Source organism: Suricata suricatta, chromosome 14 (genome assembly GCF_006229205.1).
Source record: "Suricata suricatta isolate VVHF042 chromosome 14, meerkat_22Aug2017_6uvM2_HiC, whole genome shotgun sequence".
Taxonomy (NCBI): Eukaryota; Metazoa; Chordata; class Mammalia; order Carnivora; family Herpestidae; genus Suricata; species Suricata suricatta.
The window spans coordinates 84,499,950-84,515,038 of NC_043713.1; the positions used below are offsets into that span (position 1 = coordinate 84,499,950).

General features: G+C 62.0%; 1 protein-coding gene across 1 annotated transcript in view; it reads right to left on the reverse strand.

The window, feature by feature from the left end:
* Nucleotides 1–15,089, reverse strand: part of NCOR2 (nuclear receptor corepressor 2) — a 174,502-nt gene that overhangs the window by 123,809 nt on the left and 35,604 nt on the right. Inside the window, 3 exon segments of the mRNA XM_029921630.1 lie at nt 5,308–5,485; nt 6,980–7,107; nt 14,047–14,260. Coding sequence (XP_029777490.1) covers nt 5,308–5,485; nt 6,980–7,107; nt 14,047–14,151 — 411 coding nt within the window. The 5' untranslated portion in view covers nt 14,152–14,260.

Here is a 15,089-nt window from a genome sequence, read left to right on the forward strand (position 1 = left end):
GGGGGGGGGGGGGGGGGGGGGGGGGGGGGGGGGGCATTTCACTTTCTTGCTTTCACTGACCAGTATTTTCCTGCTTTTCCTTCTTTGAGGATTACTCTGTGTGAGACAGCGGTTTCCAAAATGGGGTTAAACAAACAAGGGAATCCTTCCTTCATTGGGCTGTTTGCTGCTTCGTTCCATCAGCTTAAGTTTATTGAGCACCCAGTGGGCTGGGAGCAAATGGGGGGAAGGGGAGGGGGGTTAAAAAAAAAACACAGAAACAAAGGCAGTCCTGGACTCCCGAGCCCTCACCTGCATCGCCCCAGGTTCAAATCCCAGCCCACTCGGCCCCCTCCCAGCCTCGTGACCGCAGGCCAAGCAAGTCGGCCTCTTGCCTCACGGCCCTCATCTGTACAATGGGACAGTTCCCACCGGCCAGCCTGTCGTGAGGCTGGGGAGGGCTAAGGTGTACAAAGGGCTCGGCTCAGAGCCTGGCACACTGCAAGTGTCTCCTGCGCGCTGGCCGAGACTGGCCCACCCCGAAACCCGGGCTCCGGGCCTGGCGGCACAGGCGGGACCCAGCCCACGCCCCAAGCCAGCCTCAAGGCCAAGCCGGCAGCTGCTGGCAGAGGAGGCCCCGGGAGGAGCTCCAGGCCGCCGCCTCCCCGCCCCCACGGCAGCTGCACCGGAGGACAGAGGACACATTGTTCCCTAGGACAACGACAGCCCCAGGGGCTGCCGAGTGCCCCCCATCTCGGGACCAGCAGGGCCATTCCGTTGTGCGTCCACGCCTCTCCCCCCACAGACCCCCGCAGGGTCCACATGGCCCAGGTTCTCAGGATGTCACTGGGTTTGCCTTCTGTCCCCGCTGCGCCCATCTGAGACATGGGGAGAGCTGGCGTCAGGACTCCTACTCCATTCTCAGGACCTTCAGGGGAAGTGGCCACCTGGCCCCCAAGCTGCTCAGGCCACCTCTGCAGGGAGACCCCGCAAACCGAAGCAGGCGCCGCTCCGCACTCAGCCCATCCCAGTCCTCAGCCCGACTCAGCCCCCACATGCCCACAGCAGCCCTCCAGGCAGCTGCTTCGCTGTCCCATTGCACAGATGAGGAACCTGAGCGCCTGGAGGCGCCTGCTGGTACTGCTCTATGCCGGCGGCCAGCGCTCTTCTCCGTAAAAGGCTGGGCGGGAAAATTTTTCAGGTCTGCATTTTGGACTCTGCCCAATTATTCACCCATCACTGTACTGGGAAAGCAGCCACAGACGAGACACAAACAAATGAACGTGGCCATGTGCCAATAAAACTTTATTTACGAGGACAGGCTGAGCACTGAGTTTGGAACCGACTAAGTTTGCCAAACTCTGCTCCTCGCTATTCTCAAGTCTTAACTCAGGTCACCGTCACAGGCGGTAAGAAGTAGGCATAGATAACGCCTTTTCCCAGAGGAGGGGGTGAGGCCCAGCAAGGTTCAGCAGCGTGCCTGAGGTCATCGGCCACAATGCAACGGGGCCCGGGCTCAGAGAGCACCAGAGGCCGCGGCTGGGGCTCAATCAGACTCTAGCGGTGGGCAGACCACGAGAGCCCGCTGCAGGGGGCCCCCCAGCAGAAACAGGGTCCAGAGCACACATTTATTTACCCAAGGAACGGCGCGGCTAGGCACAAAGGGGCAGGACCTCTTCCCGGCTCCAGGACCCCTGAAATCCGCGGCAAAACTGTGTGATGAAAATTTCCCTAGAAAACTACTCAGTGGGCTTGGGGCCCTAACTACTCCCCATCAGGGGGCCCAAGCTGGTGGACAGGGGTGCGAGGGTCCCTGGCCCCCCACGCACCGAACCCCAAGCAGCTCATGTGCTCTGGCACCTGCGGGCCTTTGCACAAGCCGTCCTCTCTGCCCGCAGTGCCCGACGCCACCTCCTGGGCCGGCTGAAAGCAGAGCTGCCTCCCCATGCTGCCTCCCCCAGCCCTTGAGATGGGTCTCTTCCTCTATGCAGCCACGACACTAAGCTGGTCTCTCCCTGCAGCCTCTGCCCTCTCAGGTGACAGGGAAGTGGCCCCCAGCACCGGCACTGAGTAGCATCACCCGCTGCAAGAAACCCCTCCCCTCCCCTCTCCGATCTCCCGCCAGGACTGAGAAGGAAGATGAACAAAATCCCAACCCAGGGTGAAATCTCAAAAGCAACATTAGCAAAAAGAAGGCTTGCACCCTGAGGCGGGCACGGTGGGTGCAAGGGTTAGACGCAGCAATGGCCGCTGCGGGGGGAACCTGCTGGAATGCTGTCGGAAGCGTTTCCTTAAATTCTCCAGGAGTAAAAGCAGCCTCCTTCCACGGGTCCCTATGGCTTCAGCTCAGCTCAGCGTTTACGCTCACCAAAACTGCGCAAGGAGGTGCACCGAAGGCTGAACATACAAATAAAATGTGGATCATCACGTAACGGGCCTCGACTCAACCGTAAAGAGGAGCAGAGCCCGGATCCGTGGATGAACCTTCACAACACGACGCAGAGAGAAAGAAGCCAGACACAAAAGGCCACATATTACCGGACTCCATTTACGGGAAACGTCAACGGGCAGATCCAGCAAGACCGAGAGCAGACGGGTGACCCCCAGGGCCCAGGGAGGAAGGAATGGGGAGTAACTGCTCCCTTCGGGGTGATGGGAATGCTCTGGGACGGGGGCTGCCCGGCACTGTGAATGCACTGAATGCCGCTCAGTTGTTCACTTGATGGTGGCTGACTTCAGGCTGTGGAAATCTCGCCTTGCCTTAAACTCAGAAAGAGCACGCCCACAGGGCAGGGCGTGCTTTCTCCCGGACTGAGTTTTCCAGGAATGGGACCCAGGGAGCCTGGCTCATGGTCCTCCAGGGGCTTCTCCCAATGGCTGCTGGAGTGACTCCCTGCCGCCCAAAGCCACACGACAACACAACAGACCCAGGCCCCAGCCGGTCGTCAGGTGGCAGCTGGCACCATTTTCCCCATCAGATGCCCCTGGTGTAAAATTCAGGCCAACACGGAGGAGAAAAAAATGCATTATGCAAAATTAAAGACACAGGCAGCAAAAGGCCTGTGGCGAAGGAGGTCCCCCTTGTCCCCTTGTCCCAGCTTCAGGAATGGGCGGGGCAGGGCCGGCCTCTGGCACTCAGCGTCTACCCTCTAGTCACAATCACAACGGGCCCCAAGACAGGCAAGGAGCTCATGCAAAGGCAAGGAGGGAGACCGCTGGGGGCAGGAAATGTGGAGACGGAGGCAAGCCTCTCCCTCTCTGCTGGCCTTGACCGTGGAAGAGGAAGGCCTGGGGTCTCAAATTGCCTTCTTGTTAACATAAGACCACAGGAAAAATGGCAGACCCAAAAGAGACACGGAAATGGGGACCTGGTGCCATCACATCACCTAGATCAAGCTGTGCCTGAAGCCCACCAACCCTGGATTTCAGTTATATGAGCCAGGACCCATGTTGACGTTAGTCTGACACAGGTTTTCTGTCCCTTTCAGCCAACAGAGCCCAGCCACACAAGGTGACTTTCAGGAGTGGTTCTGTGTGTGATGGCTCCAGAGTCCCCTACGCCAAGTCTGGAGATTTCCAGAGGAAGCCCGATACCACACAGCTCCAGGGGCTCGAGGGCAGGGAAGCGTCAGAAAACAGAACATTTTTATATGAAAAAGGAACACAGCTGGTGGGGGGCAGGGCTGTAACGAAAAAATCCCACTGAATTCCTGTCTCATGCGTCCAGCTGAATTCCACACAGCAGACGCAGAAAACATGTGAACGCTTTCAGAGTTGTGTTCTGTCCCGGCTCCTTCCCTTGCCCAACTCTGCCTGAGCTTTTCAAGTGCTCTCAGCAGTAGTTGGTACAGCAGACCCCACTGCCAGTTACGTCACTCCCTGACCCCGGGGTCCAGGAAGAAAGGACGGACACAGAGAGACAGACAGAAACAGACACAAAGACTAAGAGTCACAGAGGGAGAGGGAGCCCCCCAGGGGCTTCAAGAAGAGGGGCCAGCAGAGCACCACAGCCACGGAGAGGCACGGAGACCCTCCGGAGGCTCCCAGCCATCCCAGGGAGCCAGGCTGGGCAGGCAGCCTGCTAGAGACAGCTGTCGGCCTGTCCTCCGGGCAGAACCGGACAGAAGCTCGGGGCACAGTGCGCTGGGGGCCCCAGTCCCTAGGGAGGAAACCGAACCTCCCTGGCACGGCCCTTGGCCTGACCCCATGCCCCTCCACACACCACCCTCCCCTGTCCAAGACTCTCTTCGGAAAACAGCTTTTCTAACGGCAAAACCTCCCTTCCAGGGAAGAGGAGACAGACTTGGGTGCCCACGGCCGGGGCGGGGGCGCGGGCCCTGGGAACGGCCCAGTAGCGGGACCAGAGGGGAAGCCTGTGCCCGGGCAGCCTGGTGGGCAGGGATGGGCTGCAGATCCAGGCTGCCCGGCCTTCAGTGACGTGGGCGAGTGGCTCCCGCCCTCTCAGCCGGGGGCCCGGGGCTCCTTCATAAAAGGAGATCACAGATCACATGAGTGGGGATGAGAAGACACGACGGAATGACACGCGCCTGGCACAGGGCCTGGCTGACATGCGTCATCGCCACCGCGGGAGTGCTCCTTTTGTGCCGGCCCCCGCGAGGGCCCTGCGCCGGCCAGAAATCCCACCATTCAGCGCCATCCAGCACCAGGCAGAGAAGAGGACCCGGGAGGCCCGAGTGGGCCCCCTCCACCCCCGGGCTGGGCTCCCACGCCCGCCAGCGCTGACCTCGCCCGGCAGCTGGGAGGCTGTGTCCTCAGGGCGGGGAAGGAGCCTAAGGAAACACTCCGCGGGTGCGGGAGGGACATCCATCACGCATCCAGCCAAGGACGAGCGTGTCACCTGGCCGCAGTCCCTGCCCCACGCCAGGCACCCAGGCAGTGACCGTAAAACAACAGCTTCAGGGGCAGCTGGGTGACCCGAATGCACAGCCTGGGCCACCGGCTGCGATCCCTCCCTTAGCGCCCTACACGGCGGAAACGGAAATGCCTCCCAAACCAGCACCCCGCAGGCACTTAACCTGTGCGCCTTCGCCCCCCACCCTCACAGCTCGACTTTCCATTTTAAAGAGAAGTGAAAGAGGCCTCTAGGGTATGGGGGAGGGGGGGAAGGTGGCCCGTGGGCTGGACGCATTCAGGTGGGAGCGGCCCCCCTCCAGCCAGGATGTGACCCATGGAGCCACCCTGGGCCCAGACCCCTCCTCTCGCTGCCCAGCCTCTGCCCCAGCTGTGCCCCCCACCCCGGCCCACCCCTTGCCTTGCACCCCGCGCAGCTGCAGAAGCACCCAAATCCTGGCCAGGCCCAGGCCCCACCTTGGACAGGTCCTCGGAGCCCCCGGGCTGGCCCGCAGCCAGCAGGGGCGAGGGCCGCAGCAGGGGGTCCGGCAGCAGCTCCAGGCGCGGGCGCTTGCTCTCAATGAACTCCATCTCCGACTTGCCCAGCTCGGGCAGGTACGCGTGGGATTCCGGTCGTAGGTGGAGCTCCTGGGACCTGGGGGAGGCAAGGACACGGGGCGTCACACGTGCTGCCCTCCCGCCACGCACCTGCCGTGCACCTGCCATGCACCACGCACGCCCTCTTCGACCCCGAGAGAGGAGGGCCCATCTGCCCGAGAGCACCCAGTGGGGCAAGACTCAATCATAGCCCGGTCTTCCTGCGCACTCACTGTTCCTGTGTTCACAGGAAGAGAATCTCCTGGTGATTCCCACCCCCTCCGTGCCCAGAACAGCCGCCTGCGGCTGGCTGAGTCCCACCCCAGACCTACTGAGTTTCACTCTGCACTTGAACAAGAACCCCGGCTGATTCACGGGCACGGTCAGATTGGAAAAGCCTTGTGGGTCCAACAGAGACAATAACACACACGCTGCCATGTGCACATCCCCCACCCAGGCAGACACCGCTGGCCAGCCACAGCCAAACGTGGCCTTGCGTCCTTCCCGACACGGCCAGCTGCCTGGGGCAGGGACGGGAGCTCACCACTCCCGACCGGCTCTCCCTAACCTTGCTCCCCCGTCTGCAGAGGTCAAACTGGCCCAGAGAGGCCACGGCCTTGCCTGCACACACACGGCAGGGCCAGGCCTCACAGACCCCGCCTCCACCTGCTGCCCCCTACCAGAGACACAGCCTGAACAGCCCTGTCTTAAAATGCTTTTCAAGTTATGCCCTCCCTGAACACTCCAAGAACATGCTCACCCCCGGGCCTTTGCACGTGCTATTCCCCCTGTCGAGAACGCCTTTAGCAGCTCTCTGACTGGACAAAAGTCTCTTCCCTGAGAGGCCTTGCCTGGCCACCCCAGCCAGAGACACAATACCTTGCTCACCCTGTAGGTAAGAGACAGGTCACTTGCCTCATTCTGGAATCATCTTGTGGGTGCCTGTGATGCACCTTCCCTGCTAGACTGGAGGCTCCCTGAAGGCAGGGCCACTTCCCATCATGTGCCCACAGCCTAGAATGGGCCAGCACATGCCATCTGACGTTGGGACTCTTAGCAACTGGCGCTGTTGTTATGTCCAGTGTCTTGGGGCCCTGCTCTGACCTCGGCCCTCCCCTGGCTGGGGGGCCCGTCCCGCTGCCCTGGCTCATTCCCTCCCACCTGGATTTCCGGAAGGCCAGGCTGGCCCGGCCACAGGCAGACACCAGAGGGCCTCGTCTGTAGCTGAGGGACAGAAAGGGGTCCGGAGAGAAGGGGAGGACGGGAGGGGTCCCCATGGGCACCCAGGCAGGACATGTCCCTCTCACCGGCACCCCAGTCCCCCTCCTCCGCATCCTGGTGGTCCCCTGAAGGCCATGTGTCTCTTCGATGCTCATCCCCGACCCCAACCTTGCCCCACGCCACAGCTGCACCAGGACAAGGGCAAACATGCAGCACCCCCCTCCCATTTTGCACCAACCCTGCAGGCTCCTGCCGCAGCACGGGCCTCCTCCCCCGGCCGGAGCACGGGCTCCGTGGCTCCCAGCCAAGCGGCGCACAGGCCCCTCCTCACCTCTCGTTCCCGGGCTGGAACTCGGACAGCAGGGAAGGCCGCCTCCGCTGGGGCTGGAGGATGGAGCCCGGCGACAGGTGGGAGCCGTAGTCCCGTGAGTGGTGCTGGTACTCAAGCAGCCCGACGTCCTGCAGCGAGAGGCGGGGGGGGTGGGGGGGGGGGCATGAGCCCAGCCCAGGAGGCAGCGCCAACGCTCCCCGCCCAGCTCGCTCCCGCGCAGAGCCACAGACGCCCAGCGAGGCCAGTGCACCCCTGTGCCAGGCCGCCGCAGCCCCCCACTCGGTGCCACCTTGGGGTTCCCCCGTCTTGTCTGTGAAAGAAAAACCCACCCATGTGAGTCACACACACGAGCCCCGACCAAAGTCAGGAGGACAGATTTCAACCAACAGCCTCCGTCTTCAGTAACGGGCCATCTACCAGCCCTTCCGACCTGGGGGAAAACCAGACACTAACAAATTAGATGTATCCTGATTACCAACTACGCTCTGATCTAAGACACGCTGAAAGGTTTTTTTTTTTTTAAAGAAAAAAACCATAGAAACAAGTCTTCCAAAAGAGAAAACAGAACCAGCTTCACACTGTACCGATCCAAATCGATTCGCTCTGTCTGCCTGAACACTCAGTTACAGTGTGTGGGGGGGGCAATCAATTAGTGATGTCTGACACAGAGAAGGCTTGGGAAGAATGGCTCCGTGTGTGATTTATTTTCTTCTTGGCACCTTCCTCAATTCTCCCAATTTTCCATTAAAAAAATAAAACCTAGTCATTTTCTCACTCTTCTGTTGTCTGGATTTTTTTTTAAAGCAGGTATTTCTGTAAAGACAGTGTCAGGCAGGTGTGCTGGGAGTGTGTGTGTTTCAGACCCTCCAAAGCAAGCACGTAAGAGGCGGAGACGCCAAGGGCTAGAGAAGGTGAGGAAATGGAATGAACAGGGGCCCCATCGACGTCAGAGGCTGGACACGCCGAGGAAGCTGAGTGTGGGGAAGAAAGGCTGCAAGGCCTTGGGCTGGGGGAACCATCTGTCACTCAAACCCTCTGAGCCTCAGTTTCCTCATCTTTGAAACGGGTGCCTGAGCCAATGGACAGAGATCTCTGTGCTTCCTACCACTAACCCTCCTTAACTCTCAAAGGCTTCCCTCGGGATGACGGGCAGCTTCCGGAAGGCAGAGAAGGGCGAGGTCCCCCCACACTCTGTGATGTCCAGCACAAGTTATCCAGTGCTTGAAAATGGAGGCGGAAAGAGAAAGGCCCAGAGGGAGGGGGCGGCGGCCTGGGGAGCACCCGGCAAGGCTAGCAAGCAGCGAAGGTGTGAGGGAGCCGCAGGGGATGGTCTCCGCCCAGCTCTCGCACAAAAGCAAAATGAGCAGAGGCAGAGAGAGAGGCAGTCCTATCCTCAGGAGACAGACAATCCAACGCCTCAGCGACACCGTGCAGCGACTGCCAACTGAGGCAGGAAGAGGCACCCGGCACACAGAGCCCTTGCCGGCGGGGGGGGGCAGAGAGGCCCCTCGACAAACTTTCCGGCCTCAGTTTCTCAGTTTAGGAGCCTAGCGGGATGTGCTCGTCAGCAAAGCCCCTCCAAGGAGCATCTCGGGGGCCATTCCTGCCATGTCCCCACTACGCTCCACGCCAGGACCTGAGGCTGGTCTCCAGGGCTGAGCAAGGGACACCGAAGGGCGTCTGGAAGTTCCACAGGAAGACAAGAATTGGGGAGACTCCGAGAGAGGCACGACCCGGGGTGGGGCTCACTGCGGTCACGGGGGACTGAACGCAGCGGGCACTGAGGCTGCACGCCCCCCAGCCCGCCTCTGAGCCCGGGAGCTCCACACACTGGGACAAAATGATGACAATACCCAGAGTTCATAAACTGCCAGTGTCCGCCTGCCACCGCTTTAAACATGATAATTAATTCAATTCCTACGACAACGCCATGCGGTGGGTCTCACGCACAGTCCCACAAAGTGAGAACTCAGGCACAGAGAAGGTAAGGGACCGGCCTAGGTCACACAGCAAGGGGGGGGGCGGATTCTGAGATGCAAGGCTGAGGCCAGGCTGGCTTCCTGAGGGACAGGGAGGGGCGGACTGCAGGTCCTGAACCTACTTCCCAAAAGGGAACAGCCATGAACCAGACGTGGGGAGAGGGGCCTGCCCTGCCCTCGACACACGATGGCAGAGCCGCCGCTCAGAAACCCAGGTGAGACCCCCCCCCCGCCCCCTGCCCCGGCTCTGCCGGCCTCTCCCCAGCCGTGCTGCCTCTGACACCGGAAATCGGGGCTTGCCGATAACTGTGCCCCTCCAACCGCGCTGTGGACAGTCCACTGAACCAGGAGAGAACGCCTCCAGCCTGTCCTTGCCTGGCTAGATCCTAAGGGACCACAAGGGCAGAGTCCGGGGCATCCGGGCCTCGGGTCGAATCCAAACTGGGTCTGGGTTCTGGGAGATGTCTGATGGGCAGGCGGGCAGGAAGGTGCTCTCTGCGGCTGCGCTACAGCAGGCTGCTCCTCGCCGGCTCCTGGGACAGGGCTTCTCACCCTGGGGCGGGGAGGGGGCCTGAGGAAACGTCTAGAGCTGCCCGTGGCAGGCAAAGGACTCACGGGCCCCTCCTGGAGAGGTGGGGGCTCCCACCTCAGGGCCTCTGCCTGGAACATTCCTTCACCACATTTCCCCATGCCTGACCCTCTAGCTCCTTTCGGGTTTTGGTTCCGACGTCAGCTCCTCCGTGAGGCTTCCTTCCTTGGCTCCTGACTTCCTTCGGGACCCTCACAGCCTCGGCCTTCCCTCCGCCTCCTCCCCTGCTCAGTGTCCCGGGGAGAGCACCAGCGGCCTGAGGCAGGGATGCTTCGGGTTTGCTCTCCGCTCTCCGCTCCGCTCCGTTCTGTTCCCAGCGCCAACGGGAGGACTGGCGAGAGGCACCTCCCAAGTGCTACGTGAATGATAAAGCTCCCAGCATGGGGGCTCCCAAGAGGCCTCTCTGGGGGGCCAAACACCACCCCAGAGCCGCCCCCCCAGCGCCTAGAACCGAGGGGCGGGAGGGGCCACAGGCAGCATTCAAGACGCGGGGGACTGACCAGCTGGCCTACACGGGCCCTGGGTCCCTGACCCTCAACCCAGGGCAGTGCTGCTCCGCCTGAGGCCCACCCTGCTGCCTGTGACAAAGGGGCACGGGGGACACATGCCCTGCCTGCCCGGCCCCGCACCGCAGAGCCGCAGCAAACTGCAGATCAGCGCACCAGGTCTCCACAAAGCGTCCGATAAGCAGCGATCCAGGACAGATGTCCAAAACGGGGCCCAAGGCCAAGGCCCACGGCCATTCCTCTGCGTCTCGATGGCTGGCCGGCAAGCTGGGAGGGCCGCAGAGCTGAGCGGCTGTGACACAGACCAAACGGCTTGAGAGGAGAGGCCCGAAATACTCTCGGAGAAGCCGTGCTCGCCTCTCCTCTAGAGGAAAGGCCCACAGGCGACGTGGAGAATGATACTCACGCTGCGTCGTCACTGCGGTAACAGCGCCACCCAGACCCTCATCGTCATTACCTGAGACCATGCGAGCTAACGCCGCGAAGGCGTCACGCGAAGGCCTCTGCCCATCTGCCCTCGTCAGCTACTCTGATGCTCAGGATCCTGTCGTTACCTCAATCAAACGATGGGGAAACTGAGGCACGGGGCGGTGCGGCCGCTTGCCTAAAAGCCCATGGCTAAGATCTCACGAAGGCAGCCTAGGGACACAAGCAGCCTGGCTCCAGATCCGGCCTTCTGCACGGAGGCACGGAGAGGGGAAAGAACTGGCCCGAGTCCACACAGCGGAAAGGGGTAGTGCTCCAAGTCAGACCTTGCGCCTTCCGGCGCGAGCGCACTCATCTGGCGCGAGAACGAGAGCTCAGGAAGCTCCCAAGGTCCGGGAGCACTTGAGAAGTCCAAAGAAGGCCTGAGAAAAGGCAAGGCAGGGAAGGCACGTCAGGACCCCTGGGAGACTGGCAGGGAAAGATGCGGGGTCCTGATTCGGGGGAGGGGGAAGCCTAGACCTGAGAGGGGGAGAGGGCAGGCACAGAGAGATTCTCTGGCAGACAGGGTGGAACTCCCAGAGCTAGGCGCACGCCGTCCAGAGAGGCCGTGGGAGGCCTCTGCCGGAGAGCGTGCCTGCAATCACGCCTTCCGTCTGCACCGTGAACACAGCGGGCGGCCTGGAGGTGGTGGGCCCGCACAGACGGGACAGCTCCCACGGCCCCTCAGAGTCCTGGGTCCCGCTGCCCCAAAGGACAGGGGCCCCCGTCACCCCGCCAGGAGGGAGGACAGGAGCGCCGCAAGCTCCCGGCGCGCACTCACTGCCCTGAGCACCCCCTGGGCAGCCTCCACTGCGGCACAGACCCCCAACCCCACACTTCAGACAGGAAAGCAGAGGCTGCCCCACATGGCCGAGTGGGCGGTCCCGAGTCACTCAGCAGGTGGGAAGGAGCAGAGACATAAGGCCACGTCCGGAGGTCCTTCTGGGCTCCGGGAGGACTAGCCACCAAGCAGCCCCGGCCCAGGGCTCATTGAAACAAGCCTCTGGGGCCAGGATGTACTACTCCTCAAGCTAAGCTTGTCGGGTGTGTCTGGGGGAGAAGACTGAGTCCCAGGAAGGTCACAGGTCACCGGGTCCAGGCCCCTCCCCTTCCTCCCAGCGTCCTGCCTCAGCTACTATGCGAGGAGCCGGGACACTGGGCTCCTGGACGGGGCATTTATTTCCCTGTGCCTCGACTTCCCCTTTCTTCCACTTTCTGTCTTGTAGACTCAGAAAAAGGGAGCACCTCACCCCACCTGTGAAATGAGCTGATGGGAACGTATTCAAGGGCCCGGGCTGCAGCGGGGAGGGAGGGAGCCTCCAGACTAAGACCCGGTAATGACCTCCCAGCAGCCGAGGGAAAATGACTCCAGTCAGGATACAGGGCCAGGAGAGCAAGAACCCCCCCATCAACCCAGGGTGCCCAGAATCCTTGCTCCTGCCTTTCAGGGGACAAACAGGGCTCAGCCACCTGGCCCAAGGCAGGGACTGGGGCCCCCCTGCGGCCACCACACGGGGCAGGAATGCCCCACCCCCTAGCTGCCCCAGGGCCCCACTGCCCCCTGGCCTCAGCCTCCTGCCTGGAGTGGGTGGTGACCGCTGGGGCCTGTCCAGCCACATCCTGCGTCACTGGCAGCCCCGTGGGGAAAGACCAGGAGATGTTATGGGTCAGCCAGTGACCCCAAATGACCGGGAGACGGCCCAGATGGGGCAAAGGGCAGGAGAAAAGGTGGGAGGGGCGGGGCGGGGGAAGGGGGATGAGGCTGTAGGGACAGGAGGACTTTCCAAGGCTGTGCCTGCAGAGAAGGGGGTGGGAGAGGGGTGGGAACCCAGCAGGAGGGCCCAGCGACAAGAGAAAGGCCAGAAGCATAGGCCAGAGGCATGGGCCAGCGGCCCCCAGGGGACAGCCTTCCAAGGAGCTGCAGTAACCGTGACAGTGCCAATAACAGCAGTACAGGGACACGTCTGTCCTGCAGAGTGTGGCCAGACACTGCCGTAAGGATCGTCACATTTAATCCCCACGAGAATCCAGGAGACGGGGGCTCTGGTCACACCATTTTGCTGACAAAAAACTGAGGCTCAGAACGGTTAAGCAACTGGACCTGTCTCCTCACCTCCAAAGGGTTCCCGACCCGCAGGTAGAGCGCGCCCGAGCCCCTCTCCGCGGAGGCCCCAGCAGCGAGGGAACTGTCCTCGGAGGAGGTTCTGAACGGAACGCCTGGCCCGCAGCGAGCGCGCCGCAGTCGAGTCCGTTCCTCTTGTGGTTGTCGTTGCTGCCAGGGACCCCCATACAGCTCATATCACCACCGGACAACAGTCACCCCCAGGAGCACACGCCTCGGCCCTGGGCACACAGCAGGTGCTCAATCGACAGTGGCATCCAGGACCGGGGCTCAGAACCCTGAAGCTGAAGCAGCCTGCCTCCCGGCAGGGACCTCCCCTGAGGCCTGTGGTTCAATCTCTTGGCCTCAGTCCCCTCATCTGCAGGCTGGGACAGTACAGCCGGAGGCGCTGTCACGGGGCTGGACGTGAGAACCCGAAGGCTCTACCCACAGGCACGTACTCGTGACGGGGCTCAATAATGTGCCCATTTAGCCCAGCTGGCTCTGAAGAGCGTCCTGGTGGCCAAAGTCCTCAAGAGGCCACTGTGTCTGGGACACCCTCCCCGCCAGGCCAGCGGGTTCACACGCTCACTGATGGAAATGCCCTCCCACACCACTTCCTCTCTTCTCATGAAGAGGAACCTCGCCAAGCAGTACCCACGCACGCGCGCACGCACACACATTCACGGCCCAGCAGAGCCAGCCTGTGGCCCAGCCGCGGCCGCAAGGCCCCACACCCCCTCCCCAAGAAGCCAGTTGGTCCAACAGGGAGGCCCATGACCGTGAGAGCCTTCTGGCAAGGACCAAGGACACAGTACCCAGTAGGTAATCCATAAATGCCAACAAAGGCCCATCCTCACAGCCACCCCAGGCAGGGAGAGGTGAGGGCAGGGATGAGGCCACACTGGGGGACGCAGAGAGCAGGGTGCAGCTTAGGAGAGCTGGTCCAGGGCACACACGTGTGCACGCCAGTGTGCAGAGAGCACACCTCCTCCCCCACGGGATGGGGCGGCTCCTGGGATCTCCAAATCAGGGCTTCAGACACTGACACGTCCAGGGCCGAGCCTCAAGGAGGCAACGACCTATCAGCAATGACCCCATGGAGGCCACCCCAATAAAGCAAAAAGGAGTCCAGTGAAGGCGGGGCTGCCAGGAAAGTGTCTACAGCAGGCGCTCCATGTTTGCACACAAATTCCACAGCTGACTCTGAGAGGCAGAGGTCGAAGCCCAGCCTGGCCCCAGACTCCACCACCCCTGCTTCAGACTGAGAGCTAAGAGATTTTACCAGAAGTTCCAGATACTTGGCGCCCGTGCCATGATATCCCACCGCCCTCGGGGGACACAGTGAGCCCTAGTGGGACCCCGTCAGAGCCGGGGACTCGGTGAGAGAAGGCCCCGGGCACACCCCCCCAGCCCCCCTTGCTCACCGTGTGGGGCCGGGCGATCTGCACTGGGTAAGAAATGCCGGGCGGCGGGTAGCGGGGCTCGGTGGCCCTCCAGGTCTGCGCCACAGGCTGCGTGGATCCCGACATGGCGGTGAGCGTCTGGGGGCTCCTGGGGCCCCACGATCTCCCTCTCGAGGCCACCCGGGTTAAAAGCCACTCCTCGTCATCTGCTCACGGGCGGCCGTGTCACAGGAACCTGAGAGAAAACCAGAAAAGAAAATGATCAGCCACGAGGCAGCGTCACCTCCAAGGACCCTGATGGGGCTCTAACAGCCCTTCTTCAGGAAGAAAAGCAAGCACACAGGTCCTCCTGACCCCCTCCATGCCCCGGGCGCCCCCTGCCCACTGACGGCAGGAGACGGCGGTGCAGCCCCTGAGGGACCCCAGCCCCAGGCCAGAAACACCACATCCGGAAAGGCCGTGCCCCCCAGCCACATCCAAGCATCCCTCCCCCCCCGCGCTCAGAAGGCACGGGAGCCCCAACTCTGTGGACACAGCCCCTCATGCCCCACGACCGCCCAACCTCACCCCACGACCCCTGCAGATCCGAGTCACCAGTGCAAAGTTCTCGGGAAGCACCCAGCCCAGGCTGGCAGCTGGGGACCCGTCCTGAGAGGCACGGCCGGGGTGGGGCGCACGGGAGCGGCGGGCAGGGTCTGCGTGGGCGGGACACGGGTCCCAACGGGACCCCGGGCAAGGCCGAGCCTGCATGGGCCTTCCCATGACCCGGTGCCCGAGCAGAGCTGGGAGCAGGGGCCCTGGGAAGCCGGGGGCCACGCTGGGGAAACAGCTAAGGACCCGGACAAGAGCCGGGGAGGGGGCCGAGGAGCAGGTAAACTGTACCTTCCTTGGGAGAGAAAACACCCGTGTCCAAGATGGAAAAAATCTCAAGAAATAATCCAATCAATCTCTTTATAAGTGGGAAAACTGAGTCTCAGGAAGAAGAAACGATTTCAGTCAAGGGCGCAGGAAGCCCCTAGTCAGAAACTACCTTTACCCAGAAATCTCTGGGGGGATCTCCATCC